Source organism: Tursiops truncatus, chromosome 13 (assembly GCF_011762595.2).
Source record: "Tursiops truncatus isolate mTurTru1 chromosome 13, mTurTru1.mat.Y, whole genome shotgun sequence".
Taxonomy (NCBI): domain Eukaryota; kingdom Metazoa; phylum Chordata; class Mammalia; order Artiodactyla; family Delphinidae; genus Tursiops; species Tursiops truncatus.
Window position 1 is genome coordinate 40252358 of NC_047046.1, and position 27225 is coordinate 40279582.

The window sequence follows — 27225 nt, forward strand, 5'->3', positions numbered from 1 at the left end:
TTAATTGAATTTTCAGTTCAAATGTTGCTTGAACTATTTTTCAGTATTGAGAGATTACATAAGGCCCCATACTTTAGAATTTTTTAAAAAATTCCTATATTAACTGCTTTAAAAACTTTTATTTCTCCAGAGAGATTTCAGGATTTCAAATAAGTTTGTGTTCAGTTCACTTAACTGAACACACACCATTAGAACACCATCCCGTGAGTCTTTGTTAATAGTATGTTTATAGGACAGGTGCATTTATAAACTGTCTCTTCTAGGTTTGATGCAGGCTAGCCCCTGTGGTTTTTCTGGGAACCTGGTGGTAAAGCACGGAGAAGGGGTAGACAGTGGTTCTGAAGACTCTAAAATAACAAAACCACGCTGTGAGTAGACTGTACTGTTAGATTCACTGAAATCTGAGTACGTTTTTTTTAGTTGAGTAATTCATAACGGTTCTGGCCTTCGTGCTATGACTTATCCAACCTGTGAATTACTGTGATCTGTCTGGAAAACTAGATTGGTGTAAATTGCTCTTTACCCCTCGCTGATGAAGAAAATAATCATATAAGCAGAACTGTTTGCATCTATGTGTGCTTTTTTATGTTGGCATTACTTCTTCCCCTTTTCCTGTTTTGGAGGCTGTCAAATGGATCTTCTAATTTATAAGTGTCAGATATATTTTTGTATTAGATTGTGCCTATGATGAGAGAAATCTCTAATGTATATTTTATGTACTCGGAACACATTTATAATTTGACGCACCTTGAGGCATCGTCTAGTACTAATCATGTAATATGCATCTTTGTGATTAATGTGTTTAAGATTTTACTTTTACTGGGTTAGGCATCTTTTTGATTTCAGCACGTGATAGCTAAGTATTTGAGTAAAGAGTTATTACTTTCAGATGTCACAGAAAATCAGAATATTTGTCTCGTATTGTATAAGTCAATTATTTAGAGAATTTGCACTTTTATCTTTCTGCCAACTCAAAGGACAATGCATACATGATTTTTAAAATACACACATACACATACGCGCGTGTGTGTGCGCATACCTATATGCCTTTGCCATGTAAACTTTCCTAGTTGATGGCTTCCTTAAGCAGATTGTGGTGGCAAGTAATCAAATATGGCTCCTTTACCTATGAAGATATATGGTCACACAGTCATAATGTACTGTTTGGTATTTCTTTCTCTTTCTTTCCCTCCGTCCCTCCGTCCCTCCGTCCCTCCGTCCCTCCGTCCCTCCGTCCCTCCCTCCCTCCCTCCCTCCCTCCCTTCCTGTATATTTTGTGGAAAAAAATCTTGTTAAGCCCAGATCCTCCCAACAAGATACATAGTAGAGGGAGGGGACTTGAAGCTAGAAAGAGGAAATACAGAAAGAAAAGGACAGGGGAGGGGGGAGCAAGAGAATGGAAAGTTGGTCCATAAAAAATGTGCCCCTTCAGTTAAAGTGAGCAAAAATCACACAATTGGCTAACATGCGAAAACTAGCAAGGGAGCTGAGCTCTAGTTCCTAGTTGACTGGGGTATTCAATAGAAGCAACACACCTGTAACTTAGCTGAACTCTGGATTACACTTACTTTCTCCTCCCATAGGCTAGTGGTTCTCAAGTTTTAGTTTTACAAATTATCCCTACTCTGAGATTCTGATTCCGTAGGCTCTAGGTAGGGCTTAGGAAGATATTTTTAACGGGCCCTTGGCTAATTCTAATGCAGGTGGTCTACATTAGAGAGACATTGCCCTAGGTTATCATCTTTTGGTAAGTAGTTAGTAAATCTGAGAGAAGAGTCAAACATATGGCAAGGTTACGCATAGTATGGGGCCACTGAAAAAAATGCTTCTAACCCATTGGTTTTCTAAAGCAGGAGATTCCTGAGCTGACTTTTAAAGGAGGAGAAGGATGCAGTCAAGTTAAAATGATGGCTGGAAGGATGTCTCAGGCCTTGGACCTGATGAGCAAAGGCACAGAGGTGACAGGTAGCATGTGTATTCAGGCCGGGTCTCTAGAAAGTCAAGTGGAAACCAAATGGTAAGATGAGGTAGTTACACAGAGGTCACAGCGTGATCCTTGGACTTCTATAGAGTAAGTATTTGAAGGGGGGAGGGGCAGGGAGCGATGGAGAACGAAGTAGATTTGCAATTTAGTTAGATCCCTGGTGACTGGAAGAGATGAACACAAGGACAAGAAGATGGTAAAGCCACATCAAATCACTAGGAGTTGTAGAAATCAAAGCAGCACATAGTGGTTTGAAAATTTTTTGTTAGATGTTTTCACCGTAACAGTTTGCATTTCAGAGCAACTTGAACAGAACAGTCATTGCAGAAATGTGGAAAGAGTACAGGCTTGCCTTCTGAGTAACAGGTATTCGGCACAGCACATAACGTCTAATTGGCGTTCAAGATGACGCACCAAGGTTGGTTAGGTGACACAAGGGTATGTGTCTCTCATTCCAGAAGTCACCATACGTGGGATCTCTAATGTTTGTATTTGGGGTTCTTAGCTCAGTTTCATTACACCTTTGATAGTTAAATATATTATAAACCAAACCCTCATTTCACTTTTGTTTACACTACCAAAGTGTGGTGCGGGGGCAGTGATGAGGACCGAAAAGCATACCATCTGCAGTTCTAACATCACACTTAAAAGTCTAAAAGAGAGCATTTCTTCTTTACTGTTTTTTTTTAAAATAAATTTATTTATTTATTTTTGGCTAAGTTGGGTCTTCGGTGCTGCATGCGGGCTTTCTCTACTTGCGGTGAGTGGGGGCTCCTCTTCGTTGCGGTGAGTGGGCTTCTCATTGCGGTGGCTTCTCTTGATGCAGAGCACGGGCTCTAGGCACGGGGGCTCAGTAGTTGTGGCTCGTGGGCTCTAGAGCACAGGCTCAGTAGTTGTGGCGCATGGGCTTAGCTGCTCTGCGGCACGTGGGATCTTCCTGGACCAGAACTCGAACCCGTGTCCCCTACATTGGCAGGCGGACTCCCAACCACTGCACCACCAGGGAAGCCCTTCTTCTTTTAAAACGTAACCTTCATGAGAAATGGGGGCTTGTCTGCCACATAATGGGCACTCGGTAATAATTAATGGACGGATTAATATCCCCAAAATGCCGTGTGCAGCATAGATGTAGGCTGGGGCTTCAACATTGCCTATTGCTGCAAAGTGCTCTGGAAGTCTTAATTTTTTGTAACGTAAAAATGTTTTGTCAGATCTATGCCCTGATGATGTTATTTAACGGTTGATTTACAGTGATTCTTGTTGCCTTTTAAACATGTGGAAACGGATGACAATGAAAGCTGCTTGGAGTCTGATCATCGTGACTGTGGTGGTATTTAATGCCCAGCACAAATAAGAACCTGAATGGGTAAAAAAGCAGAGAGTATTTTAAAGGAGTCAGCGTTCCTTTACTTTGGTGAAACGGAGCTGAAGTTATACACAGTCCTCGTCGACTTTGCAACCTGCCCCTGATGGTATGGTTTGGGGAGGACACATCATGCCTGAGGTATTGCAACATCCAGAATTACGGAGAGACAGAAAGACTCGGGATCAATGCCAGATTCTCTTTCGGCAGGCGAGTTTCTCAAGAGAAGTACTGCGCTGCATGATATTGTACCAGTGTGGTGTACGTGGTGGCAGAAATTATTCTTCAAAAAGGTGACTAGAGAGCAACAGATTATGGGGGGGGGGGGGCAAGAGTGGTGTTATGCGGTGGCAGTAAGATAGAACTGCCGTAAATCTCTCTCTCTCTCTTTCCAAGCCAGCTCTTATTTTAGACCGAGAGATTCAAAGCGGAGAGGCTGTCGCCTGGACTGACTCCCGGCGGTTTGGAAACGTTAGTTTCCCACGCCCCTTTGTATCCTGCCGGAAAAGGCGAAGCCCACCACAGTGGTCTGCCGAGTTCCGGCTTTTGTCCTTTTCGGTTCCCCATTGGCTGGGGCCGCCGAGGCCCCGCCTCCTTCCGAGGCCCTCTGGAGCCTTCAGCGAGAGGGCGGGGCTTTGTGACGCAGGCGTGACGTCCCCCAGAGGTATAAAAGACACTGCCAGGTGCGCGGGTTTCTCCAGGAGCCACCCGCAAGGTGGCAAGGAGGAAGCTATTTAGAGCGCAGCCGGAAAGGAGAAGGTGGGGCGAGTCTGGAGAAAAAGCCCACGGCCCTGCCGCAGTTAGGCCCTCGCAGTGGAGGGGTTGGTGGACGGTTCACGTGTCGGGAAAGGTGGCGGCCCCCGGAGTGGGAGGCCGGCGGGTGCACACACCGGCCAGTGAGGCAACCGCCGGCCAACGCGCGTGTGGCGGACTCAGGGGTACGGGGTCTGGGTCGGCGGGTCCGCCGCCACCACCGCTGAACTAGTCGGGGTGGAATCTGGACGCCCGCTCTCCCAGGTCTTTCTGCCCCCTCCACCAGGCCAGCCAAACGGCAAAACAAGCACAGACCCTAGCGTAGGTGTTTAGGAAGTGAGTGGTGGGTGCTGTTGACGTTTTCTGTGGCCCCGAAGCCCCTATTCTCGCATCTTCAGCCAGAGGCACCGTTTTCCTGCTCAGGCGTTACCCCTAGGTTAGTGGGTTTGGTGCGGGGTGTGGGGAATGTAAAATCTGTTAGTGTTTGACAAATGTGTTTTTGTCAAATACACAAGGAGAAGTTTGAGCAGAATTAGTGAGCTGTCATTTGAAACAACCCTCAACGTCTGTACTCGTGACTTTATCCGTTGATGTAGTTGAGGATCGGTGTCCCAGCGTGTCTCATCTTGTCGAGGACAGCTCTTTGGAAGGAGCTGCGTCGTAGGATGCTCCGCATCCCTGGGGCCGGGGCCCTAAACGGCTCCGCACCATTCACAAAGCCTGGGGAGGGGGAGGGGTACGGCAAATCGAGGATCTCTGCGTGGGCGTTCTCCCCATGGTCGGTAGCAACAACTGCTGACTACAGAATGGGTGTTTTGTTAGCTCCGTCGTGGCTACCGGTAAGCCACTGTCAAATCATGACCCATCTCTCAACTCGCACTGGGGTGCAACGGATGTACTTAAAAATACATGTGTATATATGTATATATGGACATATATATACACGTATATACGTCCATATACACATATATATATATAAAATATAAATGAAGTGAATATGTATGATCCATATAATTACCACCTATGTCCCTTAACATTTAGCATGGGGCCCTGCTACAGGTGCACTACTGGTTTTTTAAAGATGGTTTAATTCAGTAAATCTCCTGTTGAATGATACTCTGATAGTAAGTTTTCATTAGGCGATCGAATACAGTGCCCTTCTCAAAGGTTTTGCTCTGGCGATATTTTTTCCTGACCTTTAGGAAGATGAAATGTGCTTTTAAAATATTGAGCATTTTGCTATTAGTTGCTTTTTATTAGAGGTTGGCCTTTTGTGTAACTGCTGTAACTAAACTGTGCCCCTTGGCCCCAACAATATTGAGATATTGTTGAGGACATGGTTCATTATATCACACTATTCTTCTCTTTATGAGGACCCATAGGAGAAATTTCTCCTGGGTCTCAGTGCCCAGAAGAGCTGTGATTCTCCCAAGCAACTGATTTGGTTTTTTATTTCAGGAAACCTGAATCATTTAACCAACCATTTCCGATTATGTGATGGCTACTTGGTAATTCAGGGGGCTTGCCTTGGGACAGTACCTGTGGCTTCATCCTATTTTTCCTACCATACTTTTCCCCTTAACCACTGAACTGAGTTCCTTAAATATTTAATTTTCTTCTTTGTGTATATTTATAAGCCCTCTTAAATAATTTTTTAGAATGAAACAGGACACACATACACTGACACAGTTTAGGGTGGCAATCTCTGCAGCTAAGAGTTACAGGTAAGACTGTGCAATGCCCTTGGTACCACTTAAAATCCAGAAAGCCAAAAGAAGGGAGAGAGGAAAACTATGGCAGAGGTTAAGGGAAGATACGAGAAAAGAGGTATGGATGGTGGTGGGTGGTATAATACCACAAGTTACTACTCAGATGAATATTAAAAACAAAATTAAAGTTAAAACATGTATACTTAAGGATGATGTGTGTCCGGGGATATACTTAGAAAAGTGAGAAAAAAATACATTTTCTTGTAGAAATTCTACTTTGTAACTCTATTTGATGAATGTATAGAAAAGCCAGTTCCCATATGGTTTGGAAGGCTGTTTCTTGGACACAGATAAATGAGCTCGATTTATATTTCTTGACATTTTACTGCACAAAATATTTACTGAATTTTATAGAAACAGGTTTTGTTTGGTTTTTGTTCTTTGTTTTTAATATCATACTGGAGTTCCTGGCAGTATAGTTCTTTTTTTAAAAACTACTATTAACATTAGCCCATTTTACTAGAATAAATACCTAGAGATTAGAACTAAGGCTAGTGATTTTCATAGGAGATAGATTTGTTCTTAGAAGCTATAGTTAACTTGTAAATTTTTAATAAAAACCTTATATACTATTTATAAGACTTTGTGTTTCTTCATTACAGTTGAGATTACAGACATCCCGCCAGAATGATTTCTGCAAGGCCCAGACTTGTCGTACCTTATGGCCTCAAGACTCTGCTTGAGGGAGTTAGCAGAGCCATACTCAAAACCAATCCACCAAACATCACCCAGTTTGCAGCAGTTTATTTCAAAGAACTTATTGTGTTTAGAGAAGGTTTGTTATTGCTTTATATATTTGTTGCTTTGAAAAAGAAAGCATTTTAAATTGGGAGTTTTATGTATCTGATTTCCTTTATTTCTTTAGGAAATAATTCTCTGGATGTAAAAGATCTTGTTAAACTATTTCATCAGATAAAAGGTAAGTACAGTAAGTAGTAATAGTTTAATAAAAATCTAGTTATAAATTATTGCATCATTCCTAGCATACATTTAAGCTTAAGAGTGATGCTCACAAATATTGTCTGTTTAAATAATTACACTGATGTTTAAGTAATCACACTGATGCTTTATTTTTATTATTGAATCAGTTTTTTAAAAAATCTGAGAACTGATATTTTGGAGGATTCTAAATTTTAAAATAGGAAACACTCTTCTTTTGCAAACCATTTGGTACAGTGAGACCTAGAAGAGTGTGTGTCAACTATGACTCAAGCCCTTTCCAATATGCCTGTCTTTGAATTGAATTTTGTGGTAATACTCAAATTATAATGAGATACATCACTTAGGAACATTGTAGAAACACTCTTCTTGGAAGATTATTTTAGTAGAAAAGGTTAATCACCCTTTTTTTTTCTCCCCATGATGGTTTAAGTGCAGTCCAGCTTGGAGGACAGGACATCGATTAGGTGTCACTAACCACCTTTTCTGTTCCAAGAGTCTCTTTATGTAGTGAAGAGATAAGTTTTTCATAGAAGGTGGTCTCTGGCCTGTCCCTGTGATGTAAGGCTGTATGTCTGCTTAGAAAAACTTGTTTTACGTGTATATGTGTAAATGTCTATCTTATGTGAACATAACAGCATGAAACTGAGTTGATGGAGGAGCAGTGAAGAAGTCAGAGGGGGAGAAAGGAAAAAAGGTAAAGTTTACATTATGAACATTTGGGAAGATCAATATAAGCAAAGAGGATATATTAGTTAAACCCCAAGGACAGGCACACATATCTAAAAGAATAGTAAGCAAAGCTTTTGGAAGAATTTTGTGGAGAAAATGGTGGCTTAAGGTGAGTGTGAGAAATAACTAAATAATGCTACATTGGCTGACCAACATTTTGAAGTGACCATAGAAAAAGTAAAGGTAGGATCCGTGAGTTTTGGCCACTTTTATTCTCTGCCACTGATGTTAATGGATAACATAGCCAAGATAGGGAGAAGTTAAGGGTAGACCTAGGAAGATGTAAAAATCATGAGGGTTTGGATCTACGGTGAAAGAGACTCCCAAAACAGAAAACAAGATTAAGAATAGCAAGAGTCAGCATTTCAAGGGGTAGGAGAGTGAATCACCGTGGTTTAGGAGTATTTTATTGTCTAGTCTGGGTGCTCCCCTGCAGGGTCCTGATGGCATTGTCAGCTTACCAAAGGAAAGAGGTCTGAGATTTGCTTACCACCAGCAGGACATACAGACAAATGCTGGAACGCTGAGCACTCTCCCCCTTCCCATGAGCCTGGTCTTCCAGGCGGTCAAAGTTATTATGGCCTTTGTACTTGTGTCCTTTATACCAGGAGCTATCTTTGAGACGACTGGCTGTGCAGGCTTGCTGTGTTTGAGAATGGTGATAAAGTCAGTGACTCTTTATCACTGACTCTTTATGGTTGTAGGTAACTAAGTGGTAGCCTTTGTGGCTAATCTGTTTACTGAAGACTATACCCACCATTCAGCTTAGCAAGTGGACTAAACTGCTGTGGATTTTGGTCCAGCTAGGGTAACATCTTTGAATCTCAGGGTTCAAAATTAACAGACTGAACCAATGGAGCAGCCATGCTTTCGATGGAGGTAAGGGGTAGGAGATACTGCTGCCTTTCTCCTCCAGTAACTGTAGATATCAAAGAAATTGACACAGTGTAGACTCCCAGTATGGCTGTAGAGACAGATCGCTCTTTAGACAGTAGAGCAGAAACGAATGTTGCCTGTTCTTCCCCAGAGAGTTGGGGAAGGTAACACAAGGTATAACCAGAAAATATATTCAGTGTTACAGTCTAGTATCAATTGGGCTCATTTTGTCTGCCTTTTATTGTCATGCCAAATGGCTTCTTAATGGACTTCTTCATTAGTACATATAGAATGGATAAACAACAAGGTCCTACTGAATAGCACAGGGAACTATATTCAATAAGCTGTGTTAAACCATAATGGAAAAGAATATAAAAAATAATATATAACTGAATCACTTTGCTGTACAGCAGGAAAAAAAAAAAAAAAAAAGACAGCACCAGTTATTAGAACTTGGTGATAGGAGCAAGAGCTAAACTACCATCCCTGATGCATTGGTCCCCACTCATCTCCCAGATATCAGATGTATCCCCCAAAGTTATTTCCAGCTGCTCAGTTTGCTGCCTAGCAGCATTACTACGAAGCTGCCCGTATGCATGGAAAGTATGGAGATAAGTATATCCTGCACATATCATTTATTTTATTCAAACCCTCCATTCTGGGATTTTTCCTAGAAGGAGCCCCATTTTTGGTAGGCCTCATCATAGGACCATTAGTGTTTACCCATCTCCCCATTGCATTCAAACTTTCTTGCAGAGGCAGGTGATGAAGGAGGGATGAGGAAAAGAACCAGACACGAGAGCAACTTTTCTCACTTCTCTGTCATCTCTCATCTTTTCTCCCATTTTCCAGAGCCTGGCTCTATCCAGGCCTCCATTGTGGCGTTTCACCCACATGTGCTCATTTCCGAAGCAGCTCATGTAAAACACTTTCTTGGATCCTCCTCTTGTATTTTTCTGCAACTTGATTAAGTAGGTCTTACTACTGGATGAATCAGTGAAAGCTTTTCTATTTCTCAGTCTTCTCAGGAGAGCTTCTTCACTAATCCACATGAATCATTGAGGGGATTTTAGAAACTCAGGCAATATTTTAAGGCAAAACTGTTGTCTCAAGTTCTACCACTTAGTATATCTAGGAAAAGAAGGAAGAAGTGGAATGGAATTTTTTGAGTAACTGTCTTGTCCTAGGCACTTACAATATATTTTGTCAATTAAGAGAACTTTATAAGGTAGGTAACATCACTACAACTTTACTCAAGAGAAATCTGATGCTTGGGAGTGATTAGATAACTTGTAAGTTTCTAAAATATTAATTGGTAGAGTTGGGATCTAAACTTAGATCTTCCTAGTGCATGAAGGTCTTCCTAGTAGTAGGACTCATTAGTAGGGATCACTAGGAGCCCTCTAGAAAAACCTTTAATTTTTGAACTCGGAGTGAAATCTCAGTGCTCTTTCCCCACATTATCTCCCACTTTTCACTTCTTCCTCCTGTCAGGAAGGAGTGTACTAATTCTGATCTTTTCACCACTCCACGAAGAGGGCAGTGGTTTCTCCACGAGAGTGGTAAGTGAGATCTCAACACCACTATCACCTTCCGTCCTCCTAAGCCTAACTGAGTCTAGTTTCTAGTGTTATTCCTGTCTTGACTTCCAACAGAGGCAGGAAATAGCCACCTCTTTTGAAGAATCAAGAAGGCCTAGCCCACCTAGATCCCCAACTGAGTTACCTGTTAACTTTTCTAACTGACCCTCGACGTTCTTGGCATGGCCATAGAGTAGTAATTAGAGTCACAAACTGCTGCTCATCACTGAGCCCAGTTTCAATTCTTATGTACCACCGTAACAGTTATGCATATCATTAAATATTATCTTGAGTTATATATTCATATTAGATAGTCATATGTTTTCAGTTTCTTATGCCAAATTCTATTTTTATGCCTTATAGAATTCATTACACATACTTGTAGCTATCCACTCATTAAAAAAACAAGAAATCGATTTCAGGACTATCCATACTAAATTTTACGAGGCTCTGGTGTACTCTGTACTTTCCTGGGCATTTTTTTCAAGTAAGGCTATACTGATTCCCTAAACAGGGATGAGTATTGTGTCAGAAGGACCCTCTTATTTCTGCAAGTCTTGTGTTTGCCTTGGCAGGGTGGTAATTTGTACCAAAGTTAAGAATTTTCACTTTTTTTTTTTTTTTTTACTTAAAAAAAAAGTTGCAGTGATTATCTGGCGACATTGTTGGGAGTGGGGCTTAGGTCCTTCATGCTTTAATGATGTGGTAAGATTAATCACTTGGGGGAGTTGTCCATACTAAAGATCGCAAATAAATCACTGAGCAAATGGTATAGTCAAGAACTGGGGTCAGATTGTCAGACTAGGGACAGAAACACAGGGTCAGGATTAAGAGAGGAGGGGGCCGGGGAAGAAGCAGATAAGTAAAACCAGGAAAGCTAGGATGGTAAACCAGGCTGCCAAGGTGAGGTCAGGAGCCACAAGTAGATGTCAGTTACATGAAGGAAGGACACCTTCTTCCTTAAGTATCTGACTCTGCTATCCAGAAACTCTGATAGCTCCATACTGTTCCAGACTCCTCAGTGTTGTAGGGGCACTTCTAAAAAATAGTAAATTACTATACTCTTGATTTCAGATGACCTCTATTTTTTTCCTGTTTGCTCTGCTGATCTCTACCCATTGAAGCATTAATTTACTGTAGGGAAAAGGTAAATGTAGTCTGGAGCAAGGAAGTCATTACTCAGTATTGAGTTTCCAAAGTTCGTAATAAAAAAGCTAACACTTTAGAGTTTTGCAGGAGCCTGTTTTTTCTTGGAATTTCCAAAGCTGAGTTTTGATTTAAGACTTAACATGACCAGAATCAAGTTTTTACTTTATATAAGCCATAGAGGAGGGAGGAAAAAAGATAAGATATAAGGCCATTTCCTGCTGCACAGGAAAGGGAAATGGAAAGTCCTTCTTGACAATGGGATTGTGGTGCTGGGGCGTGGGTAGTGCATGAAAAGTGCTAGGTGACATTGAAACTGGTGATAAGGAAGGTAGGTGGAATTTATGATCAGAATTCCCTAAGACTCATCAAGCAGGTGGCTTGTTCTCTGCATTCCTGGGTGCTGTCTAGAAGAATGCATGCTTCTCAGAAGCTGAGTGGTTAGCATGGTACTGCCTTTAGCACATCACCTGCTACATTCAGCTCCTGCACTATAACCGTCATGATCAGACATTCAGTAAATACTGATTGAATAAAATAATTACATTTGAAGCAATGGATTAGAAATAATGGAGTGTTTCTCAGATGAGACTGAGATAGTATTTCTTGTGTCCTATGGCCTGTGTGTGGCTTTTAGTGGATCCAGATGTGTTTAGATTGTCCCAGAGTGCTGACCAGCAAGTAATCCAGATGGGAAAAGTGAAGTGACTCAACCCACTAATAGAGAGCTAAGTGCAAAATGTTGAAGCTGGGAATAAAATAAACTTTCAGCTAGGCCTTAATTGCTAAAGGACCAAATTAGGAAGGGAATCTCTCAGTCCTTCAGTGAAATAAGCACACAGGCCACACCTTTCACAAAGTAGAAACTTGAGTAGTAAATACAGTGAAGTCAGAGACTAGCACCCAGAACACAGGCAGTATGAGTTATGCCTCTACCAGAGGTAATTGAGAGCCAGCAGAGAAGGACAACATGTGGATCAGAGCCAGAGCTCACCACAGCACTCAGATTCCCTCTTCAGAAGTGGGGAGAACCTTTGAAAAAAAGCAATACCCAAAAGGACTGAATAATAAACCCAAAGCGACTTTTAAACTGGAAGGGACAAATATTTTTAAGTAAGATCAAATAAATTTTGCCTTTGGGAAGTAAGCATTTTAATGCAATTTGAGATCAGCTAGAGAAAGTAAAGTAATGCTTTCTGGCATGTCTAAGTTATAGTAGGTAAATTTTGATCCCTTTATAAGACCATGGCATGCAAAGCTTTCTATGAGCTAAATCTATCCTACCTTTGCAATTATCTCTTATTTCATATCTTCACAGACCTTATGCACCAGACTGACAACTTGTCATTTTTTGAAAAAGTAATTTTGATTTTGATCATTTGATTTTGGCTTATGCTAACTCCCTCCAGGAGTTCCTTTCCCTCCCATTTCCTTCAAATCCTATATATCCTTAAAGTCCAATTGAGTATTTCATTTAACAAATATTTAAATTCCTATCCATTGCCAGATACTGTGCTAGGAGGAATTGAGAGGTTTCAGTTTCAGCTATGATGAAGTAGCTAATATTGGACTTACCTTCCTATCATAAATACCCATAAAAGCTGAAGAAATTATATAAAACAAAGTCTGGATTCTTGGGAAATGGGGTTCACAGAAATTGAGGCCCATATTCACCCCAGTGTCATTTTTCAAATTCATGGGCAGGAAAATAGAGGCCAAGCAGAGATTGGAAGTCTCTCCAGGAAGAGAGAACAGAGAAGCAGAGTTTGGAGCTACTAATGTGGCTGGGATTTGGGTGACAAAGCACCAGAGAGGAGGCATTTGCAGAGACGGATTCCCCAAAAGTCTGCAAAAATATTTCCTTTTTTTTTGTGGGGGTGCAATTCCTAAGCTGCTCATGTGTGGACTGTAAGGCTTGTGAAGGCTTAGCAGAGAAGAGCTGTTGGAAGACGGAAAGCTAGGTAGGGATTTCAGAAGGGGTACAGTGTTGGGGGAGGCTTTGGAGTTTGGGCCCAGCCAAAATGAAGAGACTTTTCTGAAACCCTGGCAATCCAGTTGAGACCCCAGGAAGGTCACACCCTAGGAATAAAGACAATCTGCTAGGATTAAGAACAAAGCTGAAATATGTCTATTTTAACAAAATGTAAAATGAAGTCTCAGGAGGATCAGATTTGCCATTATTAGAATAAGACCAACACCATTTAGAAGCAAACAATATAGTCAGAGTCTCTACAATGTGTCATTTACAACTTCCAGCATACAATTAAAAACTACCATTCATTCAGAGAAGTGGGAGGAAGTGACTAATAATTAAGAACTAAAACATAAAACACTCTGTAGAAGCAGACCCAAAGAAGATCCAAATATTAGAATTACTACATAAGGACTACATAAGATGGAGAACTTCAACAGAGTAAGAATCTTAAAATAAGAAACAAATGGTTATTTCACAATTGCAAACTAAATTTTTATTAGATGGCTTTACTAGCAGAAGACAGAATTAGAAACTAAAAAACCATGGCAATAGAAAATACCCAAATTGAAGTAAGAAAAACAATAAGAGTGTAAGACACATTAGTGAGACATGATCAAAGGGTCTAATATGTAATTGGAGTCAGAGGAGAAAAGAGTAGATGGAAAAATATTATTTGATTGAAAGACATCAACCTACAGATTCAAAAAGTTTGGTAAACCCACAGCAGTATAAAAACAAAGAAATCCACGCTTCAGTATATCATGGTCAAACTGCTGAAAAAGACAAAATCATGAAAACAGGCAGGGCAAAAAGGCACATTACTTTCTGGGGAATAATCAGACAAATAGCAGATTTCTTAACAAACTACAGAAGCCAAAAGACAATGGAATGACATCTCTACAGTGCTAAAAGCAAAAAGCTGCCAACCTAGAATGAATATATATCCAGTGAATATATCCTTTAAAAATGAAAGCAAAATAAAGAGATTCTCAGGCAGACAAAAGCTGAGAGAATCCACTGCCATCAGACCTGCTCTACAAGAAATACTTCTAAAGAAGTTTATAGGCAAACAAGAAATAAAAAGGGAACTTCCTAAATCTGATAACGTGTATGCATAAAAACTTACAGCTAACGTTATACTAAATGGTGAATTTTGAGTACTCTCCCATCAAGATTAGAACCAGAATAGATATGTCTGACATCACCATTTCTATTCAACACTGTGCTGTAGGTTCTAGTCAGTGCAATAAGGTGGGGGGGGGGGGGGAAGGTATACATATTGGAAAGGAAGAAGTAAAAGTACTTTATTCACAGATGACGTGATATAGAAAATCCAAACGGCTCACCTTGATAAATCTTAAGATAACATATTTAAATACCCAATGAGAAAATGGATATTAAAATGGATACATAATTCATAGAATAAAAACAGACATGGTATCTAAAAAGCAGCATATACCACAATCCCCCTCATTCACATTGCTTTACAACTTTTTTTTTTTTGCGGTAGGTGGGCCTCTCACTGTTGTGGCCTCTCCTGTCGCGGAGCACAGGCTCCGGACGTGCAGGCTCAGTGGCCATGGCTCATGGGCCCAGCTGCTCGGCGGCATGTGGGATCCTCCCGGACTGGGGCACGAACCCGTGTCCCCTGCATTGGCAGGCGGACTCTCAACCACTGCGCCACCAGGGAAGCCCTTTTTTTTTTTAAAGATTTAATTTTTTATTTATTTTTGGCTGTGTTGGTTCTTCGTTGCTGTACGTGGGCTTTCTCTAGTTGCAACGAGCAGGGGCTATTCTTTGCTGCAGTGCACAGGCTTCTCCTTGCGGTGGCTTCTCTTGTTGCAGAGCACGGGCTCTAGGCACACGGGCTTCAGTAGTTGTGGCTTGCAGGCTCTAGAGCACAGGCTCAGTAGTTGTGGCACACGAGCTTAGCTGCTCCGCGGCATGTGGGATCTTCCCTGATGAGGGATCGAACCCGTGTCCCCTGCACTGGCAGGTGGAGTCTTATCCACTGCACCACCAGGGAAGTCCCTGCTTTACAACTTCTAACTTATGCCTCATATTAGGAAAGTACTCAGCTGCAAGTAACAGAAAACCAATTAGCAGTGAAAAACAAGATATCTGGAAGTGCTGTTCATTCTGCTGCTGATATTATAATAATAAAGCATCAATTATCTAGGTTCTCTGCTTTATCATTCTTAGCATATTTTGTTTGTAGCCTCATGCCACTGCTCTAGGCATTATATCCATGTATAAATCAGGAAGGAGGAGGAAGTGGTGGCATAAATGATAATTTTTTCTTTCATTAAAAAAGTAAAATCTAAGAAGTCTAGCAGACTTCCACTTCTGTCCCATTGGCCAAGGGAGACTGATAAATTTTCTGATAAGGGAAATCAGAATGCACAGGGCTGGTTTACACCTGTACTCTGCAGGGGCTCTTTGGCATCTTGGATGGGGCAGTTGTGCGGGGCCCCTTTCACACCTGCCCCTTCTCATTTAAGCTTAACAAAAATTACCTAAAAGCCACTGTATCCAATACACATTTCAGTCACTGCACTGATCACATTGTCATCTGTTTATGTGCCTCTAACCTTAATCAGACTGTACTATTTAGGAGATTCCCCAGTGTCTATCACATAATAGGAATTAAGGATTGGTGACTAAAGAATGAATATAAGGAAGAGAAGAGAGGAAGGAGAGAAAAGAAACAGACCACCTACTTTATAGTCACTGGTGTTCATCATTCCAATCAGTTCAACACACAGTAGTTGGAATCTTTTTCTCTTTTAAACTTTTAAAACTATATGTACCTTACTTACTTCAAATTCTTGAGTCCAAGCACTCCTGTGAGTTCTCCTCCTGCAGTCCTCTCCTCTCCCCTCTCCTATTAATCACTTCTCCCATCTCCTATTCTGTCCTGCTTCATATTCTCCTCTTGTCTGGGACAGCTTTCAGATTTCCCTTCAGTGCCAGAACATGCCTTTTTCCTTATTCTTCCCTGATCACGCCCCAAGCACCCCAAGTCTCCACGTGAGTTCTGCCTATTCCAAGAAATACTGTATGCTTGGAATGTATCTATCTGATTGGTTTCATGGAAAATCAGGATTCTACCGTGAGTTTTAATCAGTCATTTATTAAACTTAGAAAGAAATGTTTTAGAGGAAGAAGTGCCTTCAGTGATGCATGTAATTCTGAGAGTTCATGCAGTTTTTTGTAGTTCAAGTGAAACCAGATTGCTGACGTCATACTGAGTTCATCTTCATGAGGTTGACATGTAAGATCAACCTATAGCAAACCTAGTTTACAACTTTAATAGTTTTCTACACAAACATAATCTCAGTGTTACAAGTCAGCAATCTTTGGAACTGTTAAACAGACCTTAAAACATTAGAGAAAAGCTCTTTACCTTTTGTAATAACAGATATCAACAGGAACGCAATATAATTATGTATGTGATAACTTGTTTGTGTATGTTTGCTAACATTCTGTCATGTATTCTAAACAAAACCAAATGGTTCATCTAGTGCTTTACATTTTCAAAAACACTGTTAAAGCTTAAGGTATTTGATCTCAATTTAATGTTACAGTGATGAAATATATCTATTAAAAATAGTATATATGACATATATGTATGTATGTATACAAATACATATATTATAAATGGGAAAAAACATCCTGCATTTTATCATCCAGATTATGAAATTGCCAATTTTCATCAAAGCTGATTTAAAGATGTGAGGCTTATAATTTTTAATTTGATATCACATTTCAAAACTTTTTAAACTAGGTGTTGACTTATTCTTTCCCCATTTATATGTGATTTACAGTTTATAGAACACTTTTAGGTGAATGACTCCATTTAATCTCTACAAAACCTCAGTGAGGTCAGAATTAAAATCCCCAGTTTGCACACCAGGAGGTTGAAGCTCAGAACCGTTGACTTGGCCATGCATCTATTCAATCACAGTCAGGACTGAACCCAGATCTTCTCATACACCTTTTTACTATGAAAAAGTTGTGGGGAAGGAAGCAATATCATAAATTCTCTGATGAGTTATGATTCATAATTATATAATGCTTTACCTTTCCAGAATGGTTATTTAATAGGGGAGTTCTAGAGGCAAAAATACTAAACCTAAAGATTAAGCTCCTAGATATGATTCCAGGTACGACAAGCCTGTGAGATACTTTGAAAAGGGCAAGTGGCCCTTTCCATAGAAGCTGAATTCCTATCGTGTAAGTGATGTATCACATGAGTCCCATGCAGGCAATCTAGGGATTGCAGTGATCTAGTCCCTAAATTGGTTGGGTTCTTGAAAACTCTCAGGGGAAGTAAATCATTACTTGGGGAATTTAGGTCCTTGTGGGGGAAAAGAGTGTTGTAGAGGCCTTGAACTGCTGTGTAGGTGTCTAGGTGAGTCTAGTGAGAAGTTGGGCTTGGGCTTCGTGGTGGCTCTCCTACCTTCACTGTTCCACGGGCCTCAAATGCCTTTAGCGGTGGGCTGCCTGACCTTGCCCTCGGCCTTCCCCGCCAGCCGGCCCCACTGAGGGCATCTCTCCCCACACTCTTGCCCCTCCCTCCAGGGGCAGCTGCTGTTCCTCGTTGCTGGTCCTGGGCTCTCGGGGCAGGGATTCTGACCTAGGTGGTCTTTGCACCAGGCATCGAGGATGGGGCTTTCTCAGTGTTCCTGTCAGTTGTCCGCGGCAATCTCTGCCTCGTATCTGTGGTCAGTCTTGAGCTAGTGTTTCCTGCCTCTGCCCCAGGGGTAGGAAGGAGCCCTCTGTTTGCTGTTGATATAGGATTCCCCTCTGGCCTTCTACCCTGCTTCCATCTTCCACAAAAGTGCCTGTGAGTGTGAACTTCTTGCGTCTGGAGTCCCAGACTATTCCAGACATCTTAGCCCACATTTGGCTTTCATCAGTTCATTAAGATTTTGGCTGATACCTTACCAGCTGGTATGGTGGTGACGTTTCCAGGCCTTGCCACAGATGAGGGAGTTCTGTGGCCCTTCTCTCCTTGGAAGGGCTGGTTACTCTTTGGAAATCAGATTACTTGACTGCCTTGTGACTCTGCTCTCTGATGGGCGCATAGTGATCATTTTGACATTTATCTGGCTTTTCCTCATTGTGATGGGCAGACAGTTTGTGCAGCTTTATCTTAAGCGTAAGGCCAGGCTTATTTAAACAAAATTTCCCTTATTCCTCCAGCCAGAGGATATCTTTTCCTCCTCTGAGCTTCCATAGGTCTTAAATGGTACCCTTGTTAAGTACTTACACTTTTAACCTGTAATATCTGTATATCTTATTTCCCCTAAGCTTTATGAGGTCTTGTCCTAATAATTTTTCCATCCTCAACAATGCCTAGTGTACAGTATTTTACACACAGCACAAACAGTCAAGTGTATTAGTGGGTAAAGGGCTTTGACTGGAAATGGGTGGGGAAGTCCTGAGGAGGTGGCTGGTTAGAAAATTAGGTCATTGTTCTAGAAGCAGAGGGAGGTAAGAGTAGATGTGGCTTTTCTGTCTTTATGAAACTTTTCTTAGCATGTGAGCGTTTGTGTGGTATCCACGTCCAGAATTAGACACCTGATCCGAGTTTACAGAAAATCAGCCGCTAATGTAGGAGGAGACCCTGGAGGACACTGTTCTTTGGAAAAGAGCTGGACCCATGAAGACACGTTTCCAAAGTTTTGACTTGAAGCAAGTATGTTCTTGTAAGGCAAATTCTCCTCTTCCTGCAGATTTCATGATATTAGGTAAATGCTTCCCCAAAGAGAGAATCCTCAGTAAAGTAAGCAGATGTGAAAACGTCTGATGAGGTTAGACGTGTGAGTGACAAGCAGAACGCTGAGTGCAGAAGATGATGTTACAGCAGTTTTCTAGCTCTAGGGGTTTCTGTGTGTCATCAGTTGTCTTGACCTTCTAAGCCATGGTTTTTTTCCTCCTGCCTGAGGATCCACTGAGCCCTACTTCTGGAACCAGAGCTGTCTATCTGCTGCTCTTCTGGGTCAGTACTTCGGCTGCATTATCACACCTTACCAGCAGGTGCTACCACTTTTAGAATAGAAAACATGACGTTTCCTAATGTAAACGTATTCTATAGTCCCCTAGTTTTCCAATTCATTAAGTTGAACTTTATATACCAATTTTCTTAAACTGAAGAATGCCTTTAATCACATGACAGCATTTGTTTCATTACTAAGCTATGAAGTGTTTTTTTCTTTCCCCAGTTTTGTGTGGAAGTCTGGATCAGGAGCTTTGTCCATGGACGTTTTCAGCTTACTTTTAGGCAGTTATGACCTTTCCCCTGAGGCTGACCAGCTGAAGGTGGTATCTGAGTGTTAGAGTCACTTATTTCTAAGGAACTGAACCGAGTTGTCTTTTGAGTGGATAAGGACAGGAAGGTTTTGTTGCCCACAGTGAAGTTACCGATGTTGGAAACTAAAGCAAAACTCTTTTGTACTTGCGTATATATTGACGTTTGAATGTTCAACCTATGCTTTCTTCATAATTCCTTTTTTGGGGAATAAGTACTTATTAACCCATCTAACTCATTTTTTTAGGGGAGAAGTGGTCAGAAGGAATTGCACAAGAGAAGAAACCAGAATGTGTGAAAGAGCCAGAAAGAACATCTACAGTTTCCCAAGAACCTAAACGGATGGAAAAATCTACGGACACAGAGGAGGACAACATAACTGCACCGCAGTTTAGCAACAAAACCACGCAGTTCCCGTCGGTTCATGCTGAGCTGCTCTCAGAGCCTGAGGGCGCCCCTGAAGCAGCTCGTGCTCCTTCGAAACCGACCGCCCCTGAGAATGCCACCCCAGCCTCACCGCCGTCGCCAGCAGCTGTCTCACCCGAGCTGGCCTATGTCCCTGCTGACCCAGCTCAGTTTGCTGTTCAGATGTTAGGTAATGTTTCTCCGGTTCATTCGGATCACTCTGAAATTTTAATGGTGGACGTGGCAACAAGTATGCCCGTTTTTCCCGAGGAGATGCTGAGCTCAGAGGCTGCTGAAGATGATGTGGTGGCCACTCCTGTGCATTCTGGAGAGATGGCAGCAGTGCAGGTTCTGAGCGAGACATCTGTCCATGTAGATTTGGGTCCTAAACCTAAACACCATAAGGCTGAACCACCAATGGCTTCCTCATTCCCCTTGCAGGATGAACAAGAACCTCCTGCTTACAGTCAAGCTCCTCAGGTCCCTTTGCAGGCTGCTATTGAGGTGACATCCACCACGCACATAGCATCCATCGATAAAGATGAGCCTGTGATCGAAGGAGCTACTAATGTTGAGCAAATACTGGAACAAACGGTTATCCCCTTTTCTGATCATGTTGCTTGTCTTAAAGGAAATGAGCAGTCACCACCCCTTAGTCCCATACTTGTAGTAGGCGAGACAGCCTCACACGGGTCTGAAAAATCTGTGGGTTCTGCAAACTTTGTGCAGTTGGAGAGTGCAAAATATGACTCCTCAGTACATGTGGAGGCAGACGGCTCTGCCACAACAGTGAGCTCTGAAATATCTGTGCACATTGAAGTGGACATCTTTGCGCTCGCCCCTGGCAGTGCTGGGCAGGAGGACTCATGGGAAAACCGTGCGTCCCAGGAGACGGAGGTCAAACCCGCGCTCTCAGGGGAAGCCGCACAAGTAGTGCGCTCAGGTGCGTCCGTAAGATCATCTAGTGGCCCCCAACCTCCTGTTCCAGGTCTTAATGAACCAGAAATCGAACCAGAATGAGAAGTAGCACCTAAACAAGGTTTGACGGAGCCAGGTAAGATAATTACTTACAAAATTAAAAACGGTGCTTCCAGTGACATCTATATTTCAGGTGACCATCGAGGTAGGCTCCCTGCAGACTGGTCAAAAAGCTTTGTTTTTAGTAGTAGTTAAAATGCCAAACCTATTTAAAGACTTTGTTGTATCTGAGATTTTACTCTTACGAGATGAGTGATTTTAAAGCAACATCACCACTGCTTGGCCTCAAAGTTCGGTCATCTAGCATTTTCGTGTTGTTTTGGACATACTGTGTGGTGAAAAATGGAAGAGCCTGTTGTCAGCTGCAAAACACGTTCATGTGATCTGGATACTCCTGCAAAACCGTAACTAAGGGGTGTTGGTTTGAAATCCCTCACCTGTAAAAGTAAAATCAGATGACAACAAAGTATTTACACAGGTGATGGCATTAAAAACATGAAAGAAATGGTGGTGCGTTTGACTGCTTTTGCGCTGAGGTGGGAGAACTCTGCAACCTGGTCTGGGGGCTGGTCAAGCCCTGACGTCCCGCCTGGGAGCTTCCCGCAGCTGAGGGAGCGGCTTCATAGCTGGATGGAGAGAGGAAAGGTCAAGCTGAAGTTCTGTCACCCAGGGGAGCGGGAAGGTAGCAGCAGCAGAAAGGATGGACGCGGCGAAGCTGGCCGGCTTCCTTCCATCGGTTCCCCGACAGGCGCCCAAATCAGGCTGCTTTCTTGGCTGCTGAACTATCACTACCGCTTTCCTGTGACACAGACACGGTTTGACCGCCCATCTCGATCTAATTATGGCATTTGGTCTGCTCACCCTCCCACTCCACCTAGGCAAGTGCAGCGGCCCTTATCCGTTTAGGGAGGTGGGACGTGCAGGAGCCAACCCCGCCATTCCTTTTGCAGAAACTCTCTCACCCTTGACTCTTACCAGAGCCAGAATGATAAAAAAGTGTTACCACAGCAGGTGTTTAGAGATCAAATTCTGTCTGGCAGTGACAGGGATTCTGCGCAGCTGAAAAGGCAGAGGGCAGTGTTGGAACGTAGTCTGTGGGGCTGGCATTACACTTGTGGTCTAAGCAGCACTTCCATCCCAAGTTACTGTTCTCAAGTGCTTCGCTATTTCCAAAGCACTAAGGGTATTTCACAAAAACCTGAAGACTGGGCTCGTGCATATTTTTAATTAGCTTCCAGAACTATCAGTTGAAAGCATCTGAAGCTATTGAAAACACAGCTTAATTGTGTGCATAGTGTTATTTTCTTTTCTGGGGAAGAAAACAAAGCTGCACTAGGGATACGGGCCGTGTTCAGAGGGTGACTCAGCACAGCTGGGCCAAGTGCAGCTCCTCCATCAGGAACCTTTGCTCCTCCGTCCCAGCTTCTGGGACTCGTTCTCCAAGACGGCACTGTCTTCAATTAGGCAAGTCTAACTTGACATGGTAGATGCCTTGGTGTAAGTAGACGGATGGCCCTCCGAGACCTCTTTTTACTTAAAGATCCACTGTGCGACCAACCAGCCTTCTACTGCCACCCAGGACCTATGATTTCAAGCCTTGCCGAAGAGGGAGCCGTGCTCTCAGGTTCCGAGTCCTAGGTTAGGTGATGTTTCGTGTGTAGTGACAAGCTGATGGGAGACGATGCCGCCTGCAAAGGGCCAGAGGTCCTTGATCATGTGATCAAAAGATGACACGTAGTGCTGACTTCTTCCGTAAAGAGAACCATCAATCACTATGCAGACACATCAGTGCTTTTTTTAATGCTTTTTTCAATGGCTTAACACACTCTTCAGTTGATTTTTTTGGTAGAGCCAGAATTGTTGATTCTCCATTTCCTCTGAGGACCCTGCAGAAGCCATGTCTAAAGTTAAGTTCCTAGAAACAGCAACTTAGAATGAGATTGCTTCTCAGCCACAACCCTAGTGTCCGTGCCGCTGGCTATCACAACACTGTTCTCGTTTTCTGACTGTAGAGAATCTCTCCTTTCACATTACCAAACACAATTTATTTAGCACTCTCTATAGCATGCTTTATGGCACATATTACTACAGCTGTTTGTTTATATGTAAAAAAAACACTTCTGTGCATAGCGCCTGATACAGAGACCAAATCTTTAACACCTGCACATGTTTTTTTTTATAGCAATAGCAGCAAGCGAAGCAGGACAACCACCACCATATTCTAACATGTGGACCCTTTATTGTCTAACTGACATGAGTCAACAAAGTCGCCCGTCACCACCACCTGCACCTGGGCCTTTCCCCCAAGCAACCCTCTATTTACCTAATTCTAAGGAGCCACAGTTTCTGCAGCACCCACCAAAAGTTGCTTCTCCAACTTCCGGGATGATGGACAGCAAGACGACCAGTGCCCCGCCTTTCATTTTAGTGGGCTCAAATGTTCAGGAAGCACAGGACTGGAAGCCTGTTCCCCAGTCAGATGCCTTGAAGAGATACACTGCAGTGCAAGTCCCCATTGCTGTTCCTGCAGATCAGAAATTCCAGAAACACACCCCCAATCCCCAGAATGCTAATCCTCCTACAAGTGGACAAGATGTCCCCAGACCACAAAGTCCAGTTTTTCTTTCTGTTGCTTTCCCGGTAGAAGATGTAGCCAAAAAACGTTCAGGATTTGGTGACAAAGGTACTCCCTGTGGAAGTTACGGTATTGCTGGAGAAATAACTGTGACAACTGCCAATGTTCGCAGAGCAGAAACTTGAAACTGGCAGGTAAATTCTCTTCCCATGATATGGGGGCCTTAACACACTTGAGTTTTCAAGCAGGTTGATCTGTTGACCTAGAGACTGAGGTATTTTAAGACACTGAATTGAGACACGCAGTGAGGGGGGGGGGGTGTGCTCGGATCCGACGTGGTGATTGCCCCCACCTCCCTACCACGTTACTACTCAGCGCACGGCAGGCGCACTGCGCCGCAGTGACGCACACCAAGGGTCTGGTGCCTAAAACACATAACCAAGCAACCAACTCGGCTACCTCTGAACACCTGGCGCTGTGTTTAGCCCTGTAGACGATGCCAAAGGGATGGATTAACATAAAGACAAGACAGTCTCATGTGGGAATTTTATAATCTAGTTGGCAGGTTTAAGGGGCGGGGAGGACAAGGTGAGAGATTATATACGGAGCACCCGGTCAGTGCGGTAAGTCAGTGAATACTTACAGCAGAATGGATAGGTTGGAAACACATTCATGAGCTAAAGGGACGAGTGGTGTTAACCACAGATAAGTTTTTATCACTCACAAATCATTAAAAAATTTTTATTCAACCAGTACTTACTACCACACGTCTGACGGACAAAAGCTAGATTTCAGTTTTAGGCAGGTTCAAGTACCACAGTTAGTTACCATACTTAAGGAGACTTTTGCGGATATCTTAGGACTATGAGCATTTACCTACTCCTACCCTTTAGACTTCTAGTGGAACTGTCAAAATGGCCATTCTGGGCATGAGGTGCTAGGATATTTTAGTGCACATGCACAGATAACATAATTAAGAGCTTAGCAGGAGAGCAGGCTAGAACTTGCATTTCTGATCATCCACTCATTTTACATGTTCAGTTTTATGATTAAACAAGTCACTATTTACATTATTCCTAACAGGTGCCGAAGATGACACTGTTTGAGCTGACCTTCACGGTGGAGTCTGCCACCAAGCGTAATATATCAATAAACTTCATGCAAGCATAAAACCTTGTCGCCTTGCTTATTTTATAATTTAGGCGGTGTACAAACATCTAAACACAACAGGTCCTAAATATTTTCAGACTTGTGATATGACACAATAGCATTTTCCAATGCTCATATACATTGTAAAAAAAAAAAAACTTTCCACTCTAGCAATTTTCTACCAAGGTATTCCACTTAATAATTCTGTATTTGGCATTCACACCAAGTGAAGACAGTGGCACCTTGCTCTAATAAATACTGTATTTACCCAGAGAACAGTGAGTGCTAACTGCCTACTTAGCACGTGAGCCCGGGGGTGAGCTCTGGCCCTGGGGACCGTGGCAGCACAAGGACTTACTTTCGTGTAAGGACACCTGACAATTTGGCATCCTATTAAGTGCAGCATTAGAATATTTCAAAGTTTAAAAGAGACCACACTGTTTTGAACATTCTAAAGCCTTTATTTAGCATCAGGTAGATTATTTCATTATAACACTTGTTAACTTCAAGACAGCCATTAAAATAACTTACTGGCAGCTACCTAAGGCCCCCTGGAGCAATATCTCAGTCTGGGGTTGGGTAGATAAATACCGTAAGATTAATGTACCCCAATTAAAGGGGCAAAGCTACTGTACAAGTAGGTCTCCATACGTATCTTAAGTACACAGGTGCCTTGCAAACTTGAAATGCACAAGACCTCCTTTTATATAGTCTGATACTTATAATACATGAGTACAACTGAATTTCTCTGGTGGCATTTGCCACTGGGAGTTGAAGCATTTAAAAAGGTTTCTCATTATGTAATGATGGTGACTAAAATCTATATTTCTGGGGTATTTTTGTGAATTGCTAGGTTTTATACCTATTTTCAATTCAAACATGTACAACTCAAACATTTTAATTCTAACAACATTAGAACATTGTAAAAGTAAAATCAGAGCACTAAAATAAGCAAACGAAATACCTTTTCCAGTTTAGAATTTTCAAATCAGGAATCTCTCTTCTGAACACTCAGGCATTGTTTTTCTTTTTAGAGGTGGGAAGGGGTACAATTGAGAGGATTAGTAAGAAGAAAAGCCGTCTTCTCAATGCAGTCTTTACAAGATGGCATAACCTCTATATCTGAGCATATAAACATCATATAGGAGAATTCTAAACATTTCGAAGTTAAATCTAAAACATTCAAGCATGACAGCCTAAAAATATTCAAAATAACTTGATTTGGGTTACTATGTAATTCCATAAAGCTAAAGTTACATTTAGGTATAAACCTTCAGTGAATACGGCAACAGCAACCATCAAAAAGCATATTCTCCAACAGTTTCCCATACCTCTAGATAAAACAGTATTCCAAATAAGCGTGTCGGGATAGCAAAATTACCCATTCTTCCAAAGACTTTCATCACCAGTATCCACCTTATGCCCTACTTTTGTTGGGTGAAATGCAAGTTATCATGAGAGGATTTTTTCTCTTTTCAAAAGATGAGTAGAAATCAAAGAAGAAAATTTTAAAACACAGGTTTAAGTCTTATCTGTAGATTAGCCAAATGCCCCAACTTGTCTATGTTTTAATAAATGTCAGGCAAATTGAAGTAGTTTCTGTCCCAGTAGCTGCCCGAGTAAAGCCAGTCCTGGGCTCCGCTGTAGGGATTAGGGCCTTGATGGAACCACCTGTTTAAAGAGGAAAGACAACAGTTATGGGGGAAACTCTTCCCGATCACAGGGTCCCTGCTGCTTCACTAGCTTGCAGACTCCCCTACTGCAGCGATTCACTTTGTCCTGTGAGTCAGGGATTTCCGAAGAGACTTTAAAGTGCTTTTACAGAGCACATATATAGAATAATTTTCCGAAATATGTAATGAGACCACCCAAAAGGTTTAAGGATTTTCCACAGCATTCAGCAACAGTACTTGTCTAATTGTTCACCTAGGCCCATTCCTTAAAAGCATTCTATTAAGCAATGGGGAATAAGGCATTAGAATACAGAAATTAACTTTTACCACTTACCTACAGTAACATGAAGGTGCCTGATTCAGAGTAAATGCCACCTCACCACCAAACTCTTAGTTTCATTTTACAAAGGAGGAGCTCAATGTCAGAGAAGTTAAATAACTTGCCCAAGCTAGTCACTGATATCAAAGTTGTTAAAGACCATGATTTGTCAAATATACTGTTACCCATAATCCACTGAAATTAATCTGATCCAGATCTTCCTGGGTCTTCATTTTCTCCATACTAACAGACATTCATAGGCTGCATCTAGATTTTAACATTTTTCAAATTCTAGAAAGAGCCGCCCTAATTTTGTTGCCCTTTAAAAAACAAGTCATGGGGCTTCCCTGGTCGTGCAGCGGTTAAGAATCCGCCTGCCAATGCAGGGGACACGGGTTCGAGCCCTGGTCCTGGAAGATCCTACATGCCGCGGAGCAACTAAGCCTGTGTGCCACAACTACTGAGCCTGCGCTCTAGAGCCCACGAGCCACAACTACTGAAGCCCACACGCCACAACTACTGAAGCCCGCACGCCCTAGAGCCCGTGCTCCGCAACAAGAGAAGTCACCACAATGAGAAGCCCGCGCACTGCAACGAAGAGTAGGCCCTGCGCGCCGAAACTAGAGAAAAGCCTGCAAGCAGCAAAAAAGACCCAACACAGCCAAAAATAAATTCATAAAAATAAATAAATAA

At 42.2% G+C, this 27225-nt stretch overlaps 2 protein-coding genes across 29 annotated transcripts in view; one reads left to right on the forward strand and one right to left on the reverse strand.

Moving 5' to 3' along the window:
• The first annotated feature begins 1278 nt into the window (after positions 1 to 1278).
• Positions 1279 to 25661, forward strand: CABYR (calcium binding tyrosine phosphorylation regulated). 13 transcript variants are annotated; one of them, XM_073790604.1, is made up of 7 exons: positions 1295 to 3640; positions 3744 to 3818; positions 6472 to 6644; positions 6735 to 6788; positions 19681 to 20781; positions 22999 to 23585; positions 24475 to 25661. In XM_073790604.1, exons 3-6 carry the CDS (start codon positions 6497 to 6499, stop codon positions 23574 to 23576), a joined length of 1881 nt encoding a protein of 626 aa, XP_073646705.1. In that variant the 5' UTR covers positions 1295 to 3640; positions 3744 to 3818; positions 6472 to 6496; the 3' UTR covers positions 23577 to 23585; positions 24475 to 25661. The 13 variants fall into 13 exon arrangements, with proteins under 13 accessions (XP_073646711.1, XP_073646710.1, XP_073646709.1 ...); XM_073790606.1 differs by having other exon boundaries at positions 3748 to 3818; XM_073790608.1 differs by lacking the exon at positions 3744 to 3818 and having other exon boundaries at positions 1284 to 3640; positions 23461 to 23585.
• Positions 24564 to 27225, reverse strand: part of OSBPL1A (oxysterol binding protein like 1A) — a 211898-nt gene continuing 209236 nt past the window's right edge. For all 16 annotated transcript variants that reach the window (XM_019930488.3, XM_019930491.3, XM_019930487.3 and 13 more), the window contains one exon: positions 24564 to 26211. In XM_019930488.3, coding sequence (XP_019786047.1) covers positions 26109 to 26211 — 103 coding nt within the window. In that variant the 3' untranslated portion in view covers positions 24564 to 26108. The remainder of the gene's footprint in view (positions 26212 to 27225) is intronic.